The 25,661-nt window shown below is 46.3% G+C and overlaps 1 protein-coding gene across 1 annotated transcript in view; it reads left to right on the top strand.

Annotated features, from left to right (window-relative positions):
- LOC134356360 (protein SSXT-like) overlaps positions 1 to 18,698 on the top strand; it is a 39,236-nt gene extending 20,538 nt beyond the window's left edge. The window contains exons 5-9 of the mRNA XM_063067263.1: positions 4,899 to 5,099; positions 8,440 to 8,541; positions 12,790 to 12,909; positions 14,701 to 14,828; positions 18,564 to 18,698. Of these exons, the coding sequence (XP_062923333.1) occupies positions 4,899 to 5,099; positions 8,440 to 8,541; positions 12,790 to 12,909; positions 14,701 to 14,828; positions 18,564 to 18,590 (578 nt within the window). The 3' untranslated portion in view covers positions 18,591 to 18,698. The remainder of the gene's footprint in view (positions 1 to 4,898; positions 5,100 to 8,439; positions 8,542 to 12,789; positions 12,910 to 14,700; positions 14,829 to 18,563) is intronic.
- The last annotated feature ends 6,963 nt before the right edge of the window (positions 18,699 to 25,661 follow it).

The raw sequence follows: 25,661 nt of genomic DNA, 5'->3' as shown, positions 1-25,661 counted from the left end.
CGGACTGTAGATTGATGGTGCAGGGGATGTTGCCCTGGAGTCATGTTTCTTCAACAACAGCCCATCACACGTGAGTGCAGCTGCAGACGAATGCAATCCAGCTTGTCTCCCACAGAGTGAACGCCAGAGGGCAGCCCCAACCCAGCACACCCACAGATGCTCTCTTCCTGGGATCTGAATTCTAGAGCTCATTTAGATTTATAGATTTAATTAGAAAGTTTGAAAAAGAGATGTGGGGTAAGATTTTGTTTTAAGAGTAGTGGGTACCTGGAATGCACTGCCAGGGGTGGTGGGTGTACAGACGTAATAGTAGCATTTAAGAGGCTCTTAGAAAGACACATGAATAGACAGGGAATAGATGAAATATGAGGGCAAACTAGTCAATAATATAAAGTAGGATACCAAAAGATCTTCAGTTACACGAAGAGTAAAAGGGAGGTGAGAGTTGATATTGGACCACTGGAAAATTATGCTGGTGAGGTAGTAATGGGGGACAAAGAAATGGCAGATGAACTTAATGGGTACTTTGCATCTGTCTTCACTGTGGAAGACACTAGCAGTGTGCTAGAGGTCCGTGAGTGTCAGGGAGCAGGAGTGAGTATCATTGTTATTACAAAGATAAATGTGCTGTGCAAATACAAAGGTCTTAAGTCACCTGGGCCACATGGACTACGTCCCTGAGTCCTGAGAGAGATTGCTGAAGAGATAATGGATGCATTGGTCATGATCTTTCAAGAATCACTTGATTCTGGCATGGTCCCGGAGGACTAAAAGATTGCAAATGTCACCAAATTCTTTAAGAAGATAAGAAGGTAAAAGAAAGGAAATTACAGGCCAGTTAGCCTAACCTCAAGTGGTTGGGAAAGTGTTGGAGTCCATTATTAAGGACAGGGTTTCGAGGTACTTGGAGACTAATGATAAAATAAGTCAAAGTCAGCATGGTTTCTGTGAAGGGAAATCTTGCCTGACAAAAAAGTTAGAGTTCTTGAGGTAGTAACAAGCAGGGTGGACAAAGGAGAGGCAGTGGATATCATTTACTTGGATTTTCAGAAGGCATTTGAAAAGATGCCACACATGAAGCTGCTGAACAAGATAAAATCCTATGGCATTACAGGAAAGACATTGGCATGGATAGAGGAATGGCTGACGGGCAGGAGACATTGAGTGAGAATAAAGGGAGCCTTTTCTGGTTGGCTGCTAGTGTTCCTCAGGGGTCAATATTGGGATCGCTACTTTTCACATTGTTTGTCAATGATTTGGATAATGGAATCGATGGCTTTGTGGCAAAGTTTGCAGATGATATGAAGATAGTTGGAGGGGTAGCTAATGCTGAGGAAGCAATGCAATTGCAGTAGGACTTAGACAAATTGGAAGAATGGGTCCATTGTTATTTGTCAATTATATCAATGATCTGGATGATAATGTGGTAAATTGGATCAGCAAATTTGCTGATGATACAAAGATTGGAGGTGTAGTGGACAGTGAGGAAGGTTTTCAAAGCTTGCAGAGGGATTTGGACCAGCTGGAAAAATGGGCTGAAAAATGGCAGATGGAGTTCAATACAGACAAGTGTGAGGTATTGCACTTTGGAAGGACAAACCAAGGTAGAACATAGAAATGGTAAGGCACTGAGGAGTGCAGTAGAGCAGAGGGATCTGGGAATACAGATACAAAATTCCCTAAAAGTGGTGTCACAGGTAGATAGGGTCGTAAAGAGAGCTTTTGGTACACTGGCCTTTATTAATCAAAGTATTGAGTATAAGAGCTGGAATGTTATGATGAGGTTGTATAAGGCATTGGTGAGGCCGAATCTGGAGTATTGTGTTCAGTTTTGGTCACCAATTTACAGGAAGGATATTAATAAGGTTGAAAGAGTGCAGAGAAGGTTTACAAGGGTGTTGCCGGGACTTGAGAAACTGAGTTACAGAGAAAGGTTGAATAGGTTAGGACTTCATTCCCTGGAGCGTAGAAGAATGAGGGGAGATTTGATAGAGGTATATAAAATTATGATGGGTACAGATAGAGTGAATGCAAGCAGGCTTTTTCCACTGAGGCAAGGGGAGAAAAAAACCAGAGGACATGGGTTAAGGGTGAGGGGGAAAAAGATTAAAGAGAACATTAGGGGGGGCTTCTTCACACAGAGAGTGGTGGGAGTATGGAATGAGCTGCCAGACGAGGTGGTAAATGCAGGTTCTTTTTTAACATTTAAGAATAAATTGGACAGATACATGGATGGGAGGTGTATGGAGGGATATGGTCCGTGTGCAGGTCAGTGGGACTAGGCAGAAAATGATTCGGCACAGCCAAGAAGGGCCAAAAGGCCTGTTTCTGTGCTGTAGTTTTTCTATGGTTTCTATGGGTAAAAATGTGGCAGATGGAATACAGTGTTGGGAAATGTATGGTAATGCATTTTGGTAAAAGGAACAATAGTGCAGACTATTATCTAAATGGGGAGAAGGTTCAAACAACAGAGGTGCAGAGGAACTTAGGAGTCCTTGTGTAAGGCTCTCAGAAGGTTAATTTATAGGTTGAGTCTGTGGTAAAGAAGGGAAATGCAATGTTGGCATTTATTTTAAGAGAAATAGAACATAAAAGCAAGGAGGTAATGCTGAGCCTTTATAAGACACTAGTCAGGCCGCACTTGGAATATTGTCAACAATTTTGGGCCCCACATCTCAGAAAGGATGTGTTGTCATTGGGGAGAGCCCAGAGGAGGTTCATGAGGATGATCCCAGGAATGAAGGGATTAACAAATGAAGAGTATTTGGCAGCTTTGGGTCTGTACTCACTTAAATTTAAAGACTGCATGGGATTTGTATTGAAACTTACCAAATTTTAATAGGACTAGATAGGGTGGACATGGAGAGGATGTTTCCTCTGGTGGGGGTATCCAGAACTAGAGGATACTCTCAACCTTTTAGAACAGAGGTAAGGAGGAATTTTTTTAGCCAGAGAGTAGTGAATCTGTGGAATGCTCTCTGAAGACCGTGGGTATATTTAAGGCAGAATTTAATTGTTTCCTGATCAAACTCAGTGCAGCAAAGAATATGGTGAGAGGGCAAGTGTATGGAGTTGAATGGGATCCGGGATCAGCCATGATGGAATGGTGGAGCAGACATGATGGGCTGAATGGCCTAATTCTGCTCCTCTGTCTTATAGTCTTATGAGCCGTAGTGCCCAGCAACCTACCAATTCAACCCTAGCCTAATGGTAGGACAATTTACAATGACCAATTAACCTACTAATCTGTAGGTCTTTAGACTGAGGAAGGAAACACAGTCATGGGGAGACATACTAACTCCTTACAGAGGACCGTGGAATTGACGCCCTGAGCTGTAATAGCGTTGTGCTAAATGGGATTTGACACAAGAGATTCTGCAGATGCTGGAAATCCAGAGTAACACACACAAAATGCTGGAGGAACTCAGCGGGTTAAGTAGCATCAATGGTGGGTATTCCCAAACTGGGTTCCACGGACCCCTCGGTTAACGATAGGTCATTGTCAATCTATGGAGAGGAATAAACTGTCGACATTTCCGGCAAAGACCCTTCATCAGGACTAGTTGGGATTCGTTTAATTTGCTATCATAGTGGGCACAGACATGATGGACCACAAGGCCTGTTCCTGTACTGTACTCTTCAGTGTTCAGTCTGGTTCAATAATCAGAATTATCTTTAATGTCATGGGCATATGTCGTGATTTTTTCGTTTTGTAGCAGAAATGTGTTACAATATATATGCAGCAGAGATATGTTACAATATATAATTAAAGACTGTAAATTACTGTAAGGAATGTAGTTAATAAATTAAGTAGTGCAAAAAGAGAGCAGAAAATAGTGAGGTAGTGATCATGGGTTTATTGTTCATTCAGGAATCTGATAGCAGAGGGAAAGAAGCTGTTCCTGAAACATTGAGTGTGTGTCTTCAGGCTCCTGTACCACCTCCTTTGATGGTAGCGATGAGAAGGGGGCATGTCCTGGGTGATGGAGATCCTTAATGCTGGGTGCCACCTTTTTGAGGCATGTTGTTCAGTCTGTCTGAAGACCCACAACAGCATGGCTCCCACTCATCTACCATCAGAAATAATCAAATGAAGCTTCACTGTAAGAGTTATCAAATCAATTTCAGCAGTCCCTCCAATTTCAGCTTTGCTATTCATTTGGAGGTTTTCATCTAGTTTGTGGGTGTGTGTGGCAGGACAGAAGCAGTGAGATTGTCTTAACCCATAATAAATAAAATGATTGGACCCAGATCACATGCAAACTTATGGCTCAAACATACCTTATTTTACTTGTGCACAAGGAGAACAGCATGGGCCCTGTCACTGCACTGCTTTGAACAGAGAAATGTTGTTTTATACAGAATTTGCTCATCAGTTACGGGTATTGACCATTTGGTAAATTGTGTATGTTTGAATTCTTTACTTGCAAGACCAGTCACCATTCACAATAGGTGTGTTAAAAGTCAATGGAAACTGTGAGATGACAACTGATGACACTTTGAACTTAGTAAAGCAATTGTCTCTCAGTTGTGTGAGTTTCACATCCTTCCATTATTCCTATCTTGTCTGTCTCTGGCGCCACCTACTGTGTAAAGAGAACTATGTTCTTCAAAGATTTTTCTAGAAAAGGTCTCTTTTCAGAGGCCCCAGTCGTCCAGTTAAATACAAATTGACATAGTCACCCTTGCCTGTCTTGTCTAGTGGTCTCACTTCAAAGACCTCCCTTATCTGGATTGACTATACAGCGCTGCAGTCAACCTCATATGGAAATTGTCTTTAACCCTTACCATACCGCAACTCCCACAAAATCAATTGTCTCCTGGGAAAAGTAATAGGAAGAACACTTTTGTTGCCTCCAACTAACCTTTGTTTTTCTCACCTCCCCCCCCCACGACAGGTGGCGCCCCCTTTCCCCAGGCTCATTGCCAACAGGTTGCACCCAGCACTTCGATGGGTTTACCTGCTGGTAGCCACGGCAACATGGGGAACTTCAACCAACCGGCAGCTCCTCCACAGAACATGCCAGCCCAGGAGCAGATGGGGATGAGCATGGGCTCATCCCTGGCAAATCACCTGCAGCCAGGCCCTCACAACCCAGGTAGGTGTCAGATATTTATTCTAAATACAGGAAATTCAGAGCAACACACACGAGATTCAAGATTGTTTCATGTCATTTCCAGTACACGAGTGCAAAGGGGAACAAAATAATTGTTACCCTGGATCTGATGCAGCACAAAACAAAACACGAGAATATAAAGAGCAAATATTTTTTGAAAATAAATACAAATACATAAGATATCTTGTATACATAAATTAATTGCATGTCCATAAAGTGACACTAGGCACAGGTGTGTCTGTATATCAGGTGACTGACAGGAAATGATGAAGTAGTGGTGTTTGGGGGTGTGGAGGGGTGGGTTAGTGGGTGAAGGTGTTGGTCAGCCTTACTGCTTGGGGAAAGTAACTGTTTTTGAATCTGGTGGTCCTGGCGTGGATGCTATGTAGCCTCCTTCCTGATGGGAGTGGGACAATCAGTCCTTGAACAGGATGGGTGGGATCCAGAATACTGGAGGAACTTAGCAAGCCAGGCAGCATCCGTGGAAGGGAATAAACAGTTGATTTTTCGGGCTGAGACCCTTCATCAAAGGGAGGAGAAAGAAGCCAGAATCAGAAAGTGAGGGGAAGGGAAAGAGTACAAGCTGGCAAGAGATTGGTGAGACCAGGTGAGGGGGATGGGGAAGGTGGGTGCGTGGGGTGGGGGATGAAGTGAGAAGCTGGGAGGTGATAGCATGAAGAGGTAAGAGACAGAAGAAAGAGGAATTTGATCGGAGAGGAAAGTGGACCATGGGAGAGAGGGAAGGAGGAGGGGCACCAGAGGGAGGTAGTAGGCAGGTAAAGAGAAGAGAAGGTGTGAGGGGGGATCCAGAATAGGAATGGAAAAAGAGAGAAGGGAGAGGGGGAGAAATTCCCAGAAGTGGAGCAATTATCGGCCTGTGAGTTTGACGTCAGTGGTGGGTAAATTAATGGAAAGTATTCTTAGAGATGGTATATATAATTATCTGGATAGATGGTCTGATTAGGAACAGTCAACATGGATTTGTGCATGGAAGGTCATGTTTGACAAATCTTATTGAATTTTTTGATGAGGTTACTAAGAAAGTTGATGGGGGTAAAGCGGTGGATTTTGTCTATATGGACTTCAGTAAGGCCTTTGACAAGGTTCCACACGGAAGGTTAGTTAGGAAGGTTCAATCGTTAGGCATTAATATGGGAGTAGTAAAATGAATTAAGATGGGAGACGCCAGAGAGTAGTGGTGGATAACTGTGTGTCACATTGGAGGACGGTGTGTAACAGTGTGCCTCAAGGATCTGTACTGGGTCCAATTTTGTTTGTCATATATATTAATGATCTGGATGATGGGGTGGTAAATTGGATTAGTAAGTATGCAGATGATACTAAGATAGGTGGCGTTGTGGATGATGAGGTAGGTTTTCAAAGCTTGCAGAGAAATTTAGGACAGAAGAGTCGGCTGAAAGATGGCAGGTGGAGTTTAATGCTGAAAAATGTGAGGTGCTACATTTTGGTAGGACTAATCAAAATAGGACATACATGGTAAATGGTAGGGCATTGAAGAATGCAGTAGAACAGAGGGATCTAGGAATAATGGTGCAGAGTTCTCTGAAGGTGGAATCTCATGTGGATAGGGTGGTGAAGAAAGCTTTTGGTATGCTGGCCTTTATTAATGAGAGCATTGAGTATAGGAGTTGGGATGTAATGTTGAAATTGTATAGGGCATTGGTAAGGCCAAATTTGGAGTATTGTGTACAGTTCTGGTCACTGAATTATAGGAAAGATGTCAATAAAATTGAGAGAGTACAGAGGAGGTTTACTAAAATGCTGCTTGGGTTTCATCTCCTAAGTTACAGAGAAAGGTTGAACAAGTTAGGTCTTTATTCTTTGGAGTGTAGAAGGTTGAGGGGGGACTTGATAGAGGTGTTTAAAATTATGAGGGGGATTGACGTGGATAGGCTTTTTTCATTGAGAGTGGGGAAGATTCAAATAAGAGGACATGAGTTGAGAGTTAAAGGGCAAAAGTTTAGGGGTAACATGAGGGGGAACTTTACTCAGAGAGTGGTAGCTGTGTGGAATGAGCTTCCAGCAGAAGTGGTTGAGGCAGAAAATTAAATTGGATAGATACATGGACAGGAAAGGAATGGAAGGTTATGGGCCGAGTGCAGGTCGGTGGGACTAGGTGAGAGTAAGAGTTTGGCACTGACTAGAAGGGCCGAGATGGCCTGTTTCCATGCTGTAATTGTTATATGGTTATATGGTTAAATCGGTATCACACCATGAGGTGTTCCTCCTCCAACCTGAGTAAGGCCATGGGCCAACTTGTCAGAATGGGAATGAGAAGTGAAATGAAATGAGGAGCGACTGGGAGATCCAGCCTTTTGTGGCGCATGGAGCAAAGGTGCTTGACGAAGCGGTTCCACAAACTATATCAGGTCTCATAACGTAGAGGAGGCTGCAGCAGGAGCATCAAACAGAGTAAATGACCCTGAATTATTCTCTTGCTCTCATTGCGTTTGAGGACGTGCAGATGCAGCTATGTGTGCTGTGAAATCAGCCAGATGGTAGTTGTTGATGAGAGCTCGTTCACTGGGTTAATGACGACAGATTTCATTCATGTGGAGCACACGACTGTCTGACAGCTCCAAGGTCATCTTGCATTAAACAGATTGTAAATACTCGGATGCTGTGGTATGATTTTTATTTGCAGTCTTGGGAAAATTGGCCCCATTACAGAACCTAATATGACTGGTAGTTTTGTATGTTAGTGTTCACTCCTGACCCTGATCTGGGTAGTGTCTGTTTATCGCCATTGTAAAAGAAGGTGGCATCCATGATTAAGCCCCCCTCGCATCACTCAGGACATGTCCTTTCTCATTGCTGCCATCAGGGAGGAGGTACAGGACACACTCAACATTTCAGGCACAGCTGCTTCCCTTCCACCTTCAGATTTCTGAATGGACAATTAACCCATCAACACTACCTTAATATTTTTTCTTCTTCTTTTTCAATGACTTATTTAATATATATGTATTGTTGTGCCATAGTTTATTATTATTATTATATATTACAATGTACTGCTGCTGCAAAACAACATATTTCACAACATATTCCAGTGATGTAAAACCTGATTCTGAATTTCCCCAGTCTTAGCTACACATCACTCCCTGAATGATTTTAAGAGACTCTTACACAGACATGTGGATGGAAAACAAAATGGAGAGCTACTTGGGAGTGAAGGGTTAGATAGATCTGGGAAGAAGTTAAAAGGTCGGCACAGCATTGTGGGGCGAAGGGTTTGCTGTACTTCTCTGTTCTGTGGTCATGGTTTGAGCCTTTTACCCTTGTGTTTACCTGTTGGTGTCAGCTCCACCACAGCAGCAAGGATCCCAGGGAGAATTCTTCACCCAGCAGTTCAAGCAGTCGCAGGCGCCGGCCGACGGAATGAACCTACAGCTCTATTCAGAAGGTAATCCAGCAACTCCGGTTAGGGACGTAGTACAGGTTTCCCCCACCGTCCGAAGGTAGAGCGTTCCTATGAAACAGTTTGTAAGCCGGAATGTCGTAAAGCGAAGAAGCAATTACCATTTATTTATATGGGAACATTTTGTGAGCGTTCGCAGACCCAAAAATAACATAGAAACATAGAAACATAGAAAATAGGTGCAGGAGTAGGCCATTCGGCCCTTCGAGCCTGCACCGCCATTTATTATGATCATGGCTGATCATCCAACTCAGAACCCAGCCTTCCCTCCATACCCCCTGACCCCTGTAGCCACAAGGGCCATATCTAACTTCCTTTTAAACTTCCATAACCTACCAGATTATGCCAAATAACACATAAAACCTAAAATAACAGTAACATATAGTAAAAGCAGGAATGATATGATAAATCCACAGCTTATATAAAGTAGAAATACTTTCCACAATCATTGCCTGAACTGTTCTCCTTAGTGAAAATCTCACGCAAGCGCCGTTGGCAAAAACACGATGCAAGCGCTCTCCAGTAACCTTTGAGCTATGAAGCTGCCAAATCGTACCAAACAACACGTAAAAATACACAGCCTATATAAAGTAGAAATAATGTATGTACAGTGTTGTATCACTTACGGGAATCGGGAAGACAGCTTGCCGAGCACACTGAAGGTGGTGTGTTAGACTGAGTCATCGGAGCTTGGGTGGCGCAGTGGCCCCCACCCTCTGGGCCGCCAACTGATACCGATCCGCGAAGCATGCAGGGGTACAGCGGTGGCCGGGAGGCACACAGCACATCTTTAAGAAAAAAGCCGAAATAAACATGCTAATTAATTACGTGCCGGGCGGCCCCTAATTAATTAGCATGTTTATTTCAGTTTTTTTCTTAAAGATGTGCTGTGTGCCTCCCGGCTACCACTGCATTCTCCGTGAATCAGTATCTGTCTGCTGCCTGGGGGTTGGGGTGGTGGGACACTGGGGTGTCATCTCATCGTCGTCTGTTTCCATCAGGTCAAGCAGCTCATCTTCTCCTATGACTGCCGGCCTTGATGTCGAAGGTCGAGGTTTGTTGTCTGCTGTGGCTGATGTGGAAGGCTTGCCTGACTGCTGAGCCTCGCGCATTTTTAGATCATACAGTTCTTTGTAAAGACTCAAACCATCTTGCAAATATGCCCTAAACCGACGTACCCTTTCAAAATTAAAGTCGTACTTTATCATTACTCATTCGGTTTCGATTGTTATCCTTTCCTCTTCCAATTGCATCAGCTCTTCATCTATCAGTTCTTGGTCATGGGATGCCAAAACCTCTTCAACATCATCTTCGTCAGCTTCCACAAGCCAAACTCACTTTGTCCTTAATTCATTCACCACGATCGAAACGCTTAATTATGTCTAGTTTTACGCTGAGTGTAACACCCTTACAAGCTCTTTTAGGCTTTTCCGATACCTTAGAACTCATCTTGCAAACAGATGCTCACATGCACGTGTTTAAGCAATGCCGGCTAGAATGCTGTTCCGAATCCGGGGGAGAGCATCTGCTTGGGGCGCGCGCTGATTTTTATCACACGCTGCTTTTTTTGTAACAGTGAAAACACCTTCTGTTAGCGAAAACAGGGAACTAATGTAGGTCTTTCGTAACAGGTTTTGTAAAGCGAACGTTCAAAAAGCGGGGGGAGGGCACCTGTATAAGGAATCACAGGGGTTGGGTGTTCAGCTCCCCCATTCCATCACATCATGGGTGATCTCAGCTCCAGGCCAGGAAGCTTTGCAAGTCTCTACCGCAGAGAGCTGTGGAGACAGAGTCACTGCACAGCGACTCTGTCAGCAAGATGGAGGCTGGCAGGGATTCATTCTGCCAAGGTGGGCACAGGAAGAGCACGGGAAAGTGGCTTTGAGGCCAACGTTGAATCAGCCATGGCCTTACCAAATGCAGGCAGGCTTGATTGTTCATTACTGCCACAGTACCAAGATACAGTGAAAAATTTGTCTTGCAGTAATTCATTACACAGTGAGGTAGTACAAGTGATTCAAAGTACCTTTATTATCGGTGTGCATACATTATACAACAGAGTGCAGACTAAAGTGTTACAGTTGGGAAAGTAGTGCAGGTAGTCAATAAGGTGCAAATTCATGACGAGGTACGTTATGAGCATTCCACCAGGATGCTGCCTGGATTAGAGAGTATATTTTATGAGGACAGGTTGAGCGAACTAGGGTTTTCTCTTTGGAGCAAAAAAGGATGAGAGGTGTCTTGTGAGAGGTGTATACAATGATAAGAGGCATAGATAGATTAGACAGCCAGAGACTTTTTCCCAGGGCAGAAAGTTTAATGTGATTGGAATATAGCATAGGGGGCGTCAGAGGTAGGCTTTTTAACAGAGTGATGGGTGCACAGAACACCCTGGCAGGGGTGGTGGTCGAGGCAGGTGCATTAGGGATATTTAACAAACCCTTAGATAGGCACATGGATGAAACGAAAAGTGGAAGGCTAGGTGGAAAGGAAGGGTTGAATTGATCTTGGAGTAGATTAAAAGGTCGGCACAACATTGTGGGCCGAAGGACCTGTACTGTTTGATGTTATTGTACTTCAGGACTCTTCACTAGTCATAACAGCAAGGTAGAACCTGAGGTTGAGCCTGGTGATAAACGCTTTCGGGCTTTTGTATCTCCTGCCTGACGGGAGAAGAGAGAATGCCCAGGGTAGGCAGGGTCTTTGATTATGCTGCTTCTTTACTGAGACAGTGAGAAGTGTAGAGAGAGTCCATGGAGGGGAGGCTGTGTTCACAACTCTCTGCAGTTTTACAATGGCCTCCTCCTCCTGTTCCTAACTTTCCTTGTGATTTAATTGAAGCTTTAAAATAGAAAAGATTGAAGGGAATGAATAAGAGAGAGAATCTGTTAGCTTGGCCTTAATGTGTTTTGTTTCAATCTGGGGTGTGGTTTAGTCCATTTTTATCAGGGACCATTTTATCTGCAAGGTTTTGAAAATGGAATTCTGTTAGAGGGGCTGGGGTGCACAGGAGCATAGCAGTTAGAGTAACACTTTATAGTGATAGCAACCTGGACTCAGTACCCACCAGAGTCTGCGAGAAGTTGTACGTTCTCCCCGTCACTGAGTGGGCTTGCTCTGGGTGCTCCAGTTTCCTCCCATATTCCAAAGACATACGGGTTAAGGTTAGTGAGTTGTCGGCACCAGAAGCACGGCGACATCCTCGGACTGTGTGGGACGTTGACACAAGCACTGCATTTCACTGTGTGTATTAATATAGATGTGACATATTAAATCACTCTAATCCCAGTAGGGAGTAGAGGAAATGTTGGCACAACATCGCGGGCCATGTTCTATATTATCAAACTCAGGGATCTCGTAACTGTGAGGTGGAACCTACCCTTGAGCCTGATGGAGTGTGCTTTCAGGCTTTTGTATTGTATTTTAGAGAGACAGCATGGAATAGGCCCTTTGAACTGTGCCACGCAGAAACCCCCAGCAACCTCTGATTTAACCCTAACCTAATCACAGGACAATGACAATGACCAATTAACCTACTAACTGGTACGTCTTTGGACTGTGGGAGGAGACTGGAGCACCCGGAGGAAAAACACACGCGTTCTGTGGGGAGAACGTACCAAGTCCTTTCAGAGGATGCTGGAATTGAACTCCAAACTTCGACCTCCCCCCCTTGCACTGCCCATTATGCTACTGTGGCGCAATGGAAGAGGTGGTAAAGAGAGAATGTCTGGGTGGGGGGGAGTTTTAATTATGCTGGCTGCTGTACTGAGGCAGTGAGCCCAGTGGAGTTGAGCGATTGTTGGTTCAGCTATCGATCTTCAGAGCCCTGTGCTTAGAATGGCTGTGAGCGGAATGCTGTGGCAGTGAAAGGAGACCTTTCAGCTGGGCTGATATTTTTAATTTAATTTTATTTTATTTGGAGATGCAGTGCAGAACAGGCCTTTCCAGCCCAAAAAGCTGCACTGCCCGGCAACCCATCGATTGAACCCTAGCCGAATCTCGAGACAATTTACAGTGACCAATTAACCTACTAACCAATACGCCTTTGGACTGTGGGAGGAAACCCACGCATTCACAGGGAGGACGTACAAACTCCTTGCAGAGCTAAACTCTGAATCCTGACGCCCCGGTCTGAAATAGCGTCACGCTATCCGCTACGCTTCTGTGTCGCCCCTTGTCGCGGCTTTCAGCAAGGAGAATTTGCCTTGCCTGATGTTCGTTCTCTTCTTGCAGGTAACAACTGGTTTGGACCCCAGCAGGGGCCTTTCCAGCAGAACTCCAGTGCTCACCAGCAGACCTTCTTTCAGCAGTTCCCCAACCAGCAACCACTGACCAGCACTCCTCAGGAATTCAGTGAGTCACCCGGTGCACAGATTCTGGGATCCAGCCCCGGAGGAGGGAGAGAGCAGGCTGTATTAACCCTTATACTGAGCCCAGTCTCAGCTGCACTGAAGACAGGCACAGTTCAGTCATAAGGGGCAGAATGGGGCCGTTCAGCCCATTGGGTCTTCCATTTATTATTCCGCTCATCACCATTTTCCTGTCTTCTCCCCGTAAGCTTAAACGCCCATTTTAACCAAGAACCTATCAACCTCCACTTCAAACATACCCAATGACTACTGTCTGTGGCAATGAATTCCACAGATTCACTACCCTCTGGTAAAGAAATTTCCTCTTCATGTTCTGAATGGACATCCCTATATTCTGAGGCTGTGCCCTCTGGTCCTAGACTCCTCTTCTATAGGAAACAGCCTCTCCACATTCAGTCTATTTATAAGACCATAAGACATAGGAGCAGAATTAGGCCATCTGGCCCATCGAGTCTGCTCTGCCATTCAATCATGGCTGATCCTTTTTTTTTCCTTCCTGAACCCTAGTTCCCAGCCTTCTCCCCGTAACCTTTGATGCCATGTCCAAATCAAGAACCTATCAATTTCTGCTTTAAATACACCCAATGACCTGGCCTCCACAGCTGCACGAGGCAACAAATTTCATAAATTCACCACCCTTTGGCTAAAGAAATTTCTCTGTATCTCTGTTTTGAATGGACACCCCTCCATCCTGAGGCTGTGCCCTCTTGTCCTAGACTCCCCCACCATGGGAAACATCCATTCCACATCTACTCTCTCTAGGCCTTTCAACATTCGAAAAGTTTCAATGAGATCCCCCTTCATCCTTCAGAATTCCAGCGAGTACAGGCCCAGAGCCATCAAAGGTTACTCATGATAACCCTTTCATTCTTGGAATCATCTTTGTGAACCTTCTCTGGGCCCTCTCCAATGCCAGCACATCTTTTCTGAGATAGGGAGCCCAAAACTGTTCACAATACTCAAAGTGAGGCCTCACCAGTGCCTTATAAAGCCTCAGCATCATATCCTTGCTCTTGAATTCTAAACCTCTTGAAATGAATGTTAACATGACATTTGCCTTCCTCACCACCGACTCGACCTGCAAGTTAACCTTTAGGATGTTCTGCACAAGGACCCCCAAGACCCTTTGCATCCCAGGTTTTTGGCCTTTGAATATTTGTTATGCTTCAATGAAATCCCCCTCATTCTTCTAAACGCTAGCCAGAGCTATCAAATGCTCCTCACACATTAACCCTTTCATCCTTGGTCTCATGAACCTCCTCTGGACCCAAACCAGTGCCATCAAATCCTTTTTTAGATATACAGTGCACACAAAATGCTGGAGGAACTCAGCAGATCAGGCAGCACCTAGGGGAATAAACACTTGATGTTTTGGGCTGAGATCCTTCATCAGGAGTTTTTAAAAGATAGAAACGTAGAAAGATAGAAAACCTACAGCACAATACAGGCCCTTCGGCCCACAAAGCTGTGCCAAGCATGTCCTTACCTTAGAACTACCTAGGCTTACCCATAGCCCTCTTAAGAAAAAGTCCTGATGAAGGATCTTAGCCCAAAACATCAAACGTTTATTCCCCTATGTGCTGCCTGATCTGCAGAGTTCCTCCAGCATTTTGTGTGGACTGTATATCTGAGATAAGGAGCCCCAACCTGCTTACACTGCTCCAGTACAATCTGACCAATTCTAAATCTACCCTCAACACTGCAATCTTCTGACCCCAATGATTCCTGACCGCTCAGTTCATCGACTAATTGACTTATTTTCTGCTTCTTACAGATCCTGCACAGAACTCTCAAGGACAATTTAGAAGCTTTCAGCAAGATCCGGGGCAACAATACGCAGCGTACAGACCCCAACAACCTGTCGCAAACGCAGCCCAGCCACAGGCCTTCCAGTATGGGCAGGTACGGGAGGGTGCAGGGCCCCAGTCAGAGAGATAGCTGGGCAGCATGGTAACGCTGTTACCACCAGCAACACGAGTTCAATTCTGCCTGCCAGGAGATTTTACACTTTCCCTGTAACCGCACGGGCTTCTCCTAGTGCTCCCATGGACGTATGGTTTAGGGTTAATGCTATGTCGATCAATCCCTGCCTTTCCAAACAGCAGTTACCATAACGCTATTACAGCGCCAGAGACACCGGTTCAATACCTACCATTGTCTCCCACGCCCTAACAATGGCTGGGGTCGTAGGTCAATTGATCACGTGGGTGTAATTGGGCAGCATGGGCTTGTGGACCAGAAGGGCCTGTTGGTAAATAAAATAAAAAGTAATAAAATACGTCAGAGGCCTCCATTGCTTCGAATCAACCATGGATGTTGCGTCCCAGCTGTATACGTGATACACAAGCTAGGGTGGTACAACATGGAGAGCAAGCTGTTGCCCCTGCAGCAGGCTCTCCCCCTCTCCACACAGCTGATGAATCCAAAGGAACGGCAGAGACTGATAAAGTTTGGCACCAGTGGTGTCACAGGAGTTACCAGTCAGCATTGAACTCAATGTAGGACTGCCTTAGGGACTGCAGCTCCGGATTTTCTCTCGGGGTTATTCTTGAAGCCTTCCACTTGAGTGGGTATAGCCACAAGGCAGTGGAGATCAGCGTTTTCCTTCTAAGTGAGCTGCCAACTACAGCTGACAAGCCCCATCTGCCTGAAGTGACTGGCTTTAAGGCACCAGTAACCTGCCTTTGCCCCTTCTCCTGTCAGTAGAAATTGTTCCACTAGTCTTAGTAGCTAAACCACACGCGAAGTCCAAGAGCTGGACTTGGTTGTCAGAGGCTATCTGAGAAACACGCCATTAGGAGCATTTAATAGGTAGTGGGAGCTTTTCCCAGTACACCCACCCTCCGGCTATAATAACCTTAAGGAGCCTTTAAGAAATGTAGGTGTTTCACGTTGGTCCTAGGCCCTCTGGTTCATCACTGTCTTGCCTTCATTATTTTTCACGTTGGTCCTAGGCCCTCTGGTTCATCACTGTCTTGCCTTCATTATTTTTCCTCACCACCTATTCTTTCTCAACCCTCAGTGGTGACAGGGCTGTGGTTTTTCCTGAAGTAGGGTGGGTTTCTGATCAGGGGGAGCACCCTGCATTTGCAATTAGTGGTTCCCTGGAATTCCTGGTTATTTTCATCAGGCAGGTCCTGGTGTTTTCTGGCAGTGAACACAGACAGTACATTACAGCACAGTACAGGCCCTTTGGCCCACATTGTGTCAGCTTTTTAAACTACTCCGAGATCAATCTAACCCTTTCCTCCGTTTTTGCATCATCCAGTTAGCCTATCTAAGAGTCTCTTAATGTATCTTCTTTTCCCACCGCCCCGACAGCATTTCACACACCCACCGCCCCTGACAGAGCATTTCACACACCCACCACCCCCGACAGCACATTTCACACACCCACCGCCCCCGACAGCGCATTTCACACACCCAACACCCCTGACAGAGCATTTCACACACCCACCACCCCTGACAGCACATTTCACACACCCAACACCCCTGACAGAGCATTTCACACACCCACCGCCCCCGACAGCGCATTTCACACACCCACCGCCCCCGACAGCGCATTTCACACACCCACCACCCCTGACAGCGCATTTCACACACCCACCACCCCTGACAGAGCATTTCACACACCCAACACCCCTGACAGCGCATTTCACACACCCAACACCCCTGACAGAGCATTTCAGACACCCACCACCCCTGACAGAGCATTTCACACACCCACCACCCCGACAGCGCATTTCACACACCCAACACCCCCGACAGAGCATTTAACACGCTTACCGCCCCCAACAGCACATTTCACACACCCACCGCCCCCGACAGCGCATTTCACACACCCAACACCCCTGACAGAGCATTTCACACACCCACCGCCCCTGACAGAGCATTTCACACACCCACCGCCCCTGACAGAGCATTTCACACACCCAACACCTCTGACAGAGCATTTCACACACCCACCACCCCTGACAGCGCATTTCACACACCCAACACCCCCGACAGCGCATTTCACACACCCACCGCCCCCGACAGCGCATTTCACACACCCACCGTCCCCGACAGCGCATTTCACACACCTACCACCCCTGACAGAGCATTTCACACACCCACCACCCCGACAGTGCATTTCACACACCCAACACCCCTGACAGAGCATTTCACACACCCACCACCCCTGACAGCGCATTTCACACACCCACCGTCCCTGACAGCGCATTTCACACACCTACCACCCCTGACAGAGCATTTCACACACCCACCGCCTCCAACAGCGCATTTCACACAGCCACCATTTCCTGTGTGGAAAACATCCCCTCTGACATCCCCCCCTTTACTTTTCCCCAATCAAATTAAAATTATGCCCTCTCGTATTAGCCTTTTCCATTCTGGGGGGAGAAAGTCTCTGGATATTCACTCTATCTATGCCTCTTCTCATCTTCTACACCTTTATCAAGTCATGTCTCATCCTCCTCCTCTCCAAAGAGAAAAGCCGAGCTCACTCAACCTTTCCTCATATGACATGCTCTGTAATCCAGTCAGCATCCTGGTAAGTCTCCTCTGCACCTTCTCTAAAGTTTTCACATCCTTCCTGTAATGAGGAGACCAGAACTGAATGCAATATTCCGAGTGTGGTCGAACCAGTGTTTTGTAGAGCTGTTGGTTTTTATATTATTTGTCAATCTAGAGTCTCTCCGGGGTGGATGGCACTGGTCTCAGGGTAGTCAGTGGTCTTTGGCTCCCTAGCTCATGGACAGAAGATTGATCCAAAACCAAAGTTTGAAGTACATTTGTTATCAAATTATGAACACCATATAGAACATTGAGATTTGTCTTCTTGCAGACAGCCACAAAACAAAAAAAACAATAGAATTAATGAAAAACCCCACACCACAAAGACTGTCAAATGTCCACTGTGCGGAAAACAGAAGTACAAAAAATCGTGTAAGACAATAAAAAAGTAAACAAATAGTACTCAGAACTGCAGAGTCCCCAAAGTGAGTTCATAACCATGTTGCCAGTTCAGCGCTGACAAGAAATGCTGACAGTCCAGGAGCCCCATGGCAGTAGGCCACAGCTGTGGAGCCCGGTTCAGCGCTGGGATGAGTGCTAATGGTTGTGGGGTCAGTTCAGTGTTGAGATGGGTAAAGCCTCAAGGAGCAGTGAGCCAAACATTGGTCCGTCCTCTGCCCTCGACCTTGGCGCCTTAATCTTTTAATCTGGCTCAGCACTTAAATAGGCTAAACATCAGTTTGTCTTCCAGTCTCGGGCCTGGGCCCCCCAGCACCTATCTGGCCCAAAGTCCGCTCCAGCAATGGCCGCTGCAGGTGTACCTGCATTCTCGAGAATCCAGTTTGCCAAATCCTTCAGGATACCACAAAAATGCAAGGTTGTACAAAGGGTTCAAATTCACATCCCCCAAATGGAAATTACAGGTAGTGGATTACAATGATTGTTGTCCAGCAAAAGTATACTTAGTAGAATTATTAGCAGTTTCCTTAACTGCCTGTAAAGCGTCATTGTGTCCCACCACTGCTATCGTCACTACCTTTTGTAATCATCATGTTTACCACCCTCTCCCCACCCCCCCTCCGCTCCCGTTTGCCTTTGTGACCTGAGCATGCTTTACTGCAGGGAGCTGCCTTTGGAGGATTCCAGTGACTGGACGTGGACTGAAGGACTGCCTCTCACTGCAGACACCGGTGCAGCACCATCAGGCAGAGCTCTGGAAGCCAGGGAGCCCCTTTCCACCTGGATGCAGCCCTGGGATGCTGAGCAGCAGCAGCACCTGAAGACAACCTGCTCAGCCCCTCTCAGGGGACGTCATTGCCACCTCCAGTTTGTGTCTGCCCTGGAGACCTCAGCATCCATCCATGGGTTATCCCACGTGTGGCCTCCCCATTTCTCTACCTTCTCACTCCCTTCTGCGCACACTTTCTCCCACCCTCTCTGATCCCTTTGCTATCAGATGTATTTAAACCACATTTCCCCCCGCCCTCAATCCCCTGGCTGTCACACTTTCCCTGCCCCCTCACTCCGACCCAAATTCCCTTACTCATCATTCTGCCCTCTCGCATTCTCTCCACTCCCAAACTCTCTCCCTTCATCCCTTCACTCCCCTCCTTCCTGTTCGCTCTTTCCCCTCATCCCTACTGACACCCGCCATACTGTCGCTCTCTCCTCACTGCTACACTCCCCTGTCTCCTCCCTCTTCTCCTCCATCCCTATCACTTCACAGTCCTCCTCACTCTCTCCCTCACCCCCTTCTGTCCTTCACACTTTCCCCACCATCTCTCCTGCGTTTTGGAATCTTACTGGTACATTGTACCGATCTCAAGGAACGGAGTATCATCCAGAGGTTTCTTGTGATCTGATCTGGATCACCTCCATCCCCATTCCCTTCTCTCCTGCCACAACCCCCCCCCCCGGCCGTCCGCTTCTCCCGCGCCCCCCCCGGCCGTCCCCTCCCGCCATCTCCTTCCCCCGCCCCCCCATCCCCTTCTCCCGCCCCCCCCCACCGTCCCCTTCTCCCGCCCTCCCGCCGTCCCCTTCTCCCGCCCCCCCCTTCTCCCGTCCCCCGCCGTCCCCTTCTCCCGTCCCCCGCCGTCCTCTTTCCCCATGCCATTCCCTTCTCCCCCCCTCAATCCCTCAGATTAGGCATACTCCTCCTGTCTTTCTCCATCCTATAAATCTTTGCGAATCAAGCATTCTCTGGAACGAACCAGCTCCATCAGCCTCCACTGCCTTTTCAGATGGAGGGTCCCCAATTAGAGCAGCTTGCTCATTAACAAAAATTCCCGACGTCTTCCCTCTCCTCTTTCAGCCGAGGAGTGGTTGGTTAAGCTCATCACTTCTAATGGGGCTTTGGCTGCTGACAGAGTTCTCTCTCCTGAGCCAGTCTTTCACATTGTCTCCAGGTGTAGCCTGTCTTCAAAGATCCTTCCTCTCCCAGGGACGAGGTCTCTGTCGGTATTTTTGTGACATTTTTATGGGATGCGGTTTCTAGCTCCTTTCACAGCTGGGCTTGCGATGTCCATGGCGGTGCCTTCATCACAAATCCTCCTGCCACTGGAGATCCCCCCCCCTCCCCAAACTTAATCGATCCCTGGCCTTCAGCAATCTCCCAAGCATGGAGAGCGGGGCAGCCTCTAGCACCCCTCTGGAGGACAGAGAGGGACCAAATCCGTGAGAACCCGTGGCCTCAGCCATGGAGACGCTGTCTCCCACCTGTAACCTATGCCATCCCCTCCTCCGTGTCCTGGGCTCTGCTGCTCTCAGAGTGAGGCAGCAAACGCGAGCAAGCCCACTCAAAGCACATTGCTGATAAGACCATGCTGGAAGAGGCCACATGTGGGCGAGTGACCCTGGATAGAAACCTGTGGCTGCTCACCCACACTGGGGATCGTTACAAAACGGTTTTAATTTTGTAAAGTTTAATCATTTGGGTATCTGGTACTTTTTAGGGTGATGTGATTTGTGTCGTATTGTGAAGTTTAAAATGGTTTGGAAGAGTGAGGTTGAATTTGTATCTGGGAATATGTTGGGTGTGAGAAATGCAATTGTTAAATTGCAGCTAATTATTAAAGTGTTGTTAATAACGTTTATTGTTGATGTGTGATTTAGAGATGCACTGTGGAACTGGCCCTTCCAGCCCACCAAGCTGTGCTGCCCAGAAACTCACCAATTTAAACCCTAGCCTAATCACAATTCACAATCACCAATTAACCTAATCACTGGTCTCTGGTCTGTGGGAGGAAACTGGAGCACCCTGAGGAAACCCACCATGGGAAGGAACGTACAAGCTCCTTACAGGGAGTGCCGGAATTAAACTCCCAGCTGTAACACCCAGGACTGTAATGTGCTAACCACTACGCTACCATGGCACGTGTAACTGAACTGACTCATTCCAAACATCCTCTCCATTTCCCCTTTGTCTACTTGCTTACTTAAGCCCATCACCCCTACTGGGGCAGAGGCCACTGACAGTAGCTCGCCAGAGTCCTCTGTCCCGGGCCAGGCTTTCACGCGTCCCCAGGTGTAACCCATCATCAAAGATCCCTCCTCTCCCAGGGTATGAGGTCTGGGGAGTTTCTGTAGCTCTGGCTTTTTACGGAGTAGGGCTGCTAGCCCCATGGCCAATCCTCCTTTCGCACTTGGGCTTGGACCAATCATGGCAGAGTTCCACTCTTTCTAGGCTTTAAATATTAGATATTCAATGAGATTCTCCCCCCCCCCCCATTAAACTCCATTGAGTAAAGACCCTGAGCTGTCAAATGCTCCTCATATATTAACCTGTTCATTCCCAGGATCATTCTCATTAACCACCTCTGGACCCTTGCCACTGTAGACACATCCTACAGCAGTTCCCCAGTGTTATTTCTGAGCTACACTCTCTGGGGGGGGGGGCGTGGTTGGAGAAGTGTTGAAAGCATTTAATTGGAGTAAGGGGAAATACGAAGCTATCAGGCAGAAACTTTTAAGCATAAATTGGAACCAGATGTTCTCAGGGAAACGTACGGAAGAAATGTGGCAAATGTTCCGGGGATATTTGCGTGGGGTTCTGCATAGGTACGTTCCAATGAGACAGTGAAAGGCTGGTAGGATACAGTTCACTTCACTTACGACTGTGTACCTGCATTTAACACCAATACCATCGTCAAATTCGCAGACGACACAACGGTGATCGGGTTGATCTCCAACAGAGACGAATCAATGTACAGAGCGGAGGTACAGAACTTAGTGAGCTGGTGCTCAGAGAACAACCTGTCTCTTAATACAGCAATGACTAAGAAGCTAATTATCAACTTTGGAAAGTCACGGGATGACGAGTGCACTCCAGTCTACATTAACGGAGACATAGTGGAGAGAGTGACCAGTTTCAGGTTTCTGGGAATACATATCTCAGAAGACCTGACATGGTCCCTAACACCACAGCAATAGTTAAGAAAGCACAGCAACGCTTGTTTTTCCTCAGGACGCTGAAGAAAGCTGGTCTACCTGAACAGATGCTGGTGACCTTTTACTGCTGCACTATAGAGAGCATCTTAACATACTGCATCTCTGAGTGGTATCTCAGTTGTACAGCAGCTGATAGGAAAGCACTTCAGCGGGTTGTCTCTAGCATACAGAAGATCTTTGGGACACAGCTCCCAGCCCTGGAGGACACCTACAGCTCTCGCTGCCTAAGGAAAGCTACAAGCATCTGTAAGGACAATACACACCCATGCAATCATCTGTTTGAACTTCTTCCATCTAGCAGACGTTATAAGATTTTCTATGCCCGCACTTCCAGACTGAAAAATAGCTTTTTCCCCAGAGCTATAATTGCTTTGAACCAATCGATTAAGCATCATCCATAAATTTGTTATATTGCTACTTTAATACTGGTTTTATGGCTGTCACGCATCTCAGTTGTGCTTTTGTACTGCTGGACTTGGCTTGTACAGGCTGGTTACTTAATTTTATTTATTGTTTGTTTTATTTATTTTATAGCATTGAGTATGAGAGTTGCAAACTCATTTTTGCTGTATTGGTGCATGACAAATTGTACTATGCAATGACAATAAAGATATTTCATTTCATTACAGGAACCGTGGTGTACAAAGGCTGTTGTAAATCTAGTCTAGAAGAAAAGAAGAGCTTATGAAAGGTTAAAAAATAACAACTAGGTAATGATAGAGATCTAGAAGATTATAAGGCGAGCAGGAAGGAGCTTAAGAAAGAAATTAGGAGAGCCAGAAGGGGCCATGAGAAGGCCTTGGCAGACAGGATTAAGGAAAACCTGAAGGTATTCTGTAAGTATGAAGAGCAAGAGGATACGATGTGAGAGAATAGGACCAATCAAGTGTTACAGTGGGAAAGTATGTATGGAACCAGAGGAGATAGCAGAACTACCCAATGAATACTTTGCTTTAGTATTCACTACGGAAAAGGATCTTGGCGATTGTAGGGATGACTTGCAGTGGACTGAAAAGCTTGAGCATGTAGATATTAAGGAAGAGGATGTGCTGGAGCTTTTGGAAAGCGTCAAGTTGGATAAGTCACCGGGACCAGAGGAGATATACCCCAGGCTACTGTGGGAAGCGAGGGAGGAGATTGCTGAGCCCCTGGCAATGATCTTTGCATCATCAATGTGGACGGGAGAGGTTCCGGAGGATTGGAGGGTTGTGGATGTTGTTCCCTTATTCAAGAAAGGGAGTAGTGGTAGCCCAGGAAATTATAGGCCAGTGAGTCTTACCTCAGTGGTTGGTAAGTTGATGGAGAAGATCCTGACAGGCAGGATTGATGAACATTTGGAGAGGCATAATATGATTAGGAATAGTCAGCGTGGCTTTGTCATACCTTACGAGCCTGATTGAATTTTTTGAGGATGTGACTAAACACGTTGATGAAGGTAGAGCAGTAGATGTAGTGTATATGGACTTCATTAAGGCATTTGATAAGGTACCCCATGCAAGGCTTATTGAGAAAGTAAGGAGGCATGGAATCCAAGGGGACCTTGCTTTGTGGATCCAGAACTGGCTTTTCCACAGCAGGCAAAGAGTGGTTGTAGATGGGTCATATTCTACACGGAGGTTGGTCACCAGTGGTGTGCCTCAGGGATCTGTTCTGGGACCCCTACTCTTTGTGATTTTTATAAATGATCTGAATGAGGAAGTGGAGGGATGGGTTAGTAAAATTTGCTGATGACACAAAGGTTGGAGGTGTTCTGGATAGTGTGGAGGGCTGTCAGAGGTTACAGCAGAACATTGATAGGATGCAAAACTGGGCTGAGAAGTGGCAGATGGAGTTCAACCCAGATAAGTGTGAGGTGGTTCATTTTGGTAGGTCAAATATAATGGCAGAATATAGTAGTAACAGTAAGACTCTTGGCAGTGTGAAGGATCAGAGGGATCTTGGGGACCGAGTCCATAGGACACTCAAAGCTGCTGCGCTCTGATGGTGGTGTCTGAAAAAAGGATGCTGTCCAAGTTGCATGCCATCTTGGTCAATGTCTCCCACCCACTACATAATGTACTGGTTGGGCACAGGAGTACATTCAGCCAGACTCATTCCACCGAGATGCAACACAGAGCGTCATAGGAAGTCATTCCTGCCCGTGGCCATCAAACTTTACAACTCCTCCCTTGGAGGGTCAGACACCCTGAGCCAATAGGCTGGCCTGGCATTTACATATTACTATTTAATTATTTATGGTTTTATATTGCTTTATTTATACTCTATTCTTGGTAGGTGCAACTGTAACAAAAACCAATTTCCCTCGGGATCAATAAAGTATGACTACTATACTAAGTTAAGATGGCCTTCATCAATCATGGGATTGAGTTTAAGAGCTGAGAGGTAATGTTACAGCTATATAGGACCCTGGTCAGACCCCACTTGGAGTACTGTGCTCAGTTCTGGTCGCCCCACTGCAGGAAGGATGTGGAAACTATAGAAAGGGTGCAGAGGAGACTTACAAGGATGTTGCCTGGATTGGGGAGCATGTCTTATGAGAATAGGTTGAGTGAACTTGGCTTTTTCCTTGGAGCGACAGAGGATGAGAAGTGACCTGATAGAGATGTATAAGATGATGAGAGGCATTGATCATGTGGATAGTCAGAGGTTTTTCCCCAAGGCTGAAATGGCTGGCATGAGAGGGCACAGTTTTAAGGTGCTTGGAAGGTAGGAGTAGATGTTGGGTAAGTTTTTTATGCAGAGAGTGGTGAGTGTGTAGAATGGGCTGCCAGCAATGGTGGTGGAGGCAGATATGATAGGGTCTTTTAAGAGACTGCTGGATAGGTACATAGAGCTTAGAAAAATAGAGGTTTCTGGGTAACCCTAGGTAATTTTCTAAGGTAAGGACATGTTTAGCACAGCTTTGTAGGCCGAAGGGCCTGTATTGTACTGTAGGTTTTCTATGTTTCTCAGGCTGGTGTCACGCTACACCAAAAGGTTCACGAACTCAGCTCACTAAGTCAGAAAGTCACAAACTCCAAATATCTACTTAAAACTATTTATTAGGACAGAGCAAGTATTAAAATACTTACAGTATCTAGCATGCACGGGTACCTCTCCTTGCACCACACCTCCCAATCTACCGAGCCGTGGCACCGTTCATGCCCAGCCCATCGGTGAAGCCTGGAGAACTACCCCAATGCTCTGCTTGTGTACCCTATCCAATGATATGGAATACTGCAGTGTGGACCAATATTGGCAACATCTCAAAGCACTGAACCAGACCATTCTTCACCAGCCCCACCCTTGTGTTCAAGTAACATTCATGTTCTCATGGTTCTTCCCACAGGCTATTGCATTCTTATACTGTGTTCCCATCGTCAAAATCAAAGCTCCTTCAGCCACTTCTGTTACGTTCAAAGCCACAGTGGTGGTGAGACATTGGACAAACACAAATATGAACACTTTACAATACAGTCCACAATGGCGGTGAGACATTGGACAAACACAAATATGAACTCTTTACAACACAGTTCACAGCGGGGATGAACATTAGACAAACACAAATGTGAACTCTTTACAACACAGTCCACAATGGCGGTGAGACATTAGACAAACACAAATATGAACACTTTACAATACAGTCCACAGTGGTGGTGAGACATTGGACAAACACAAATGTGAACTCTACAATACCGCTGAGGCCACCCCAGTCTCATCAGGGCCAGACAATAAGAACCATCAGACATAGGAGCAGGTTTAGGCCAATTGGCCGGTTGAATCTGCTGTGCCATT

This window comes from Mobula hypostoma, chromosome 14 (assembly GCF_963921235.1).
Source record: "Mobula hypostoma chromosome 14, sMobHyp1.1, whole genome shotgun sequence".
Taxonomy (NCBI): domain Eukaryota; kingdom Metazoa; phylum Chordata; class Chondrichthyes; order Myliobatiformes; family Myliobatidae; genus Mobula; species Mobula hypostoma.
The sequence above is the reverse complement of the archived record's forward strand: the minus strand, read 5'-3'. Positions and strand labels throughout refer to the sequence as shown.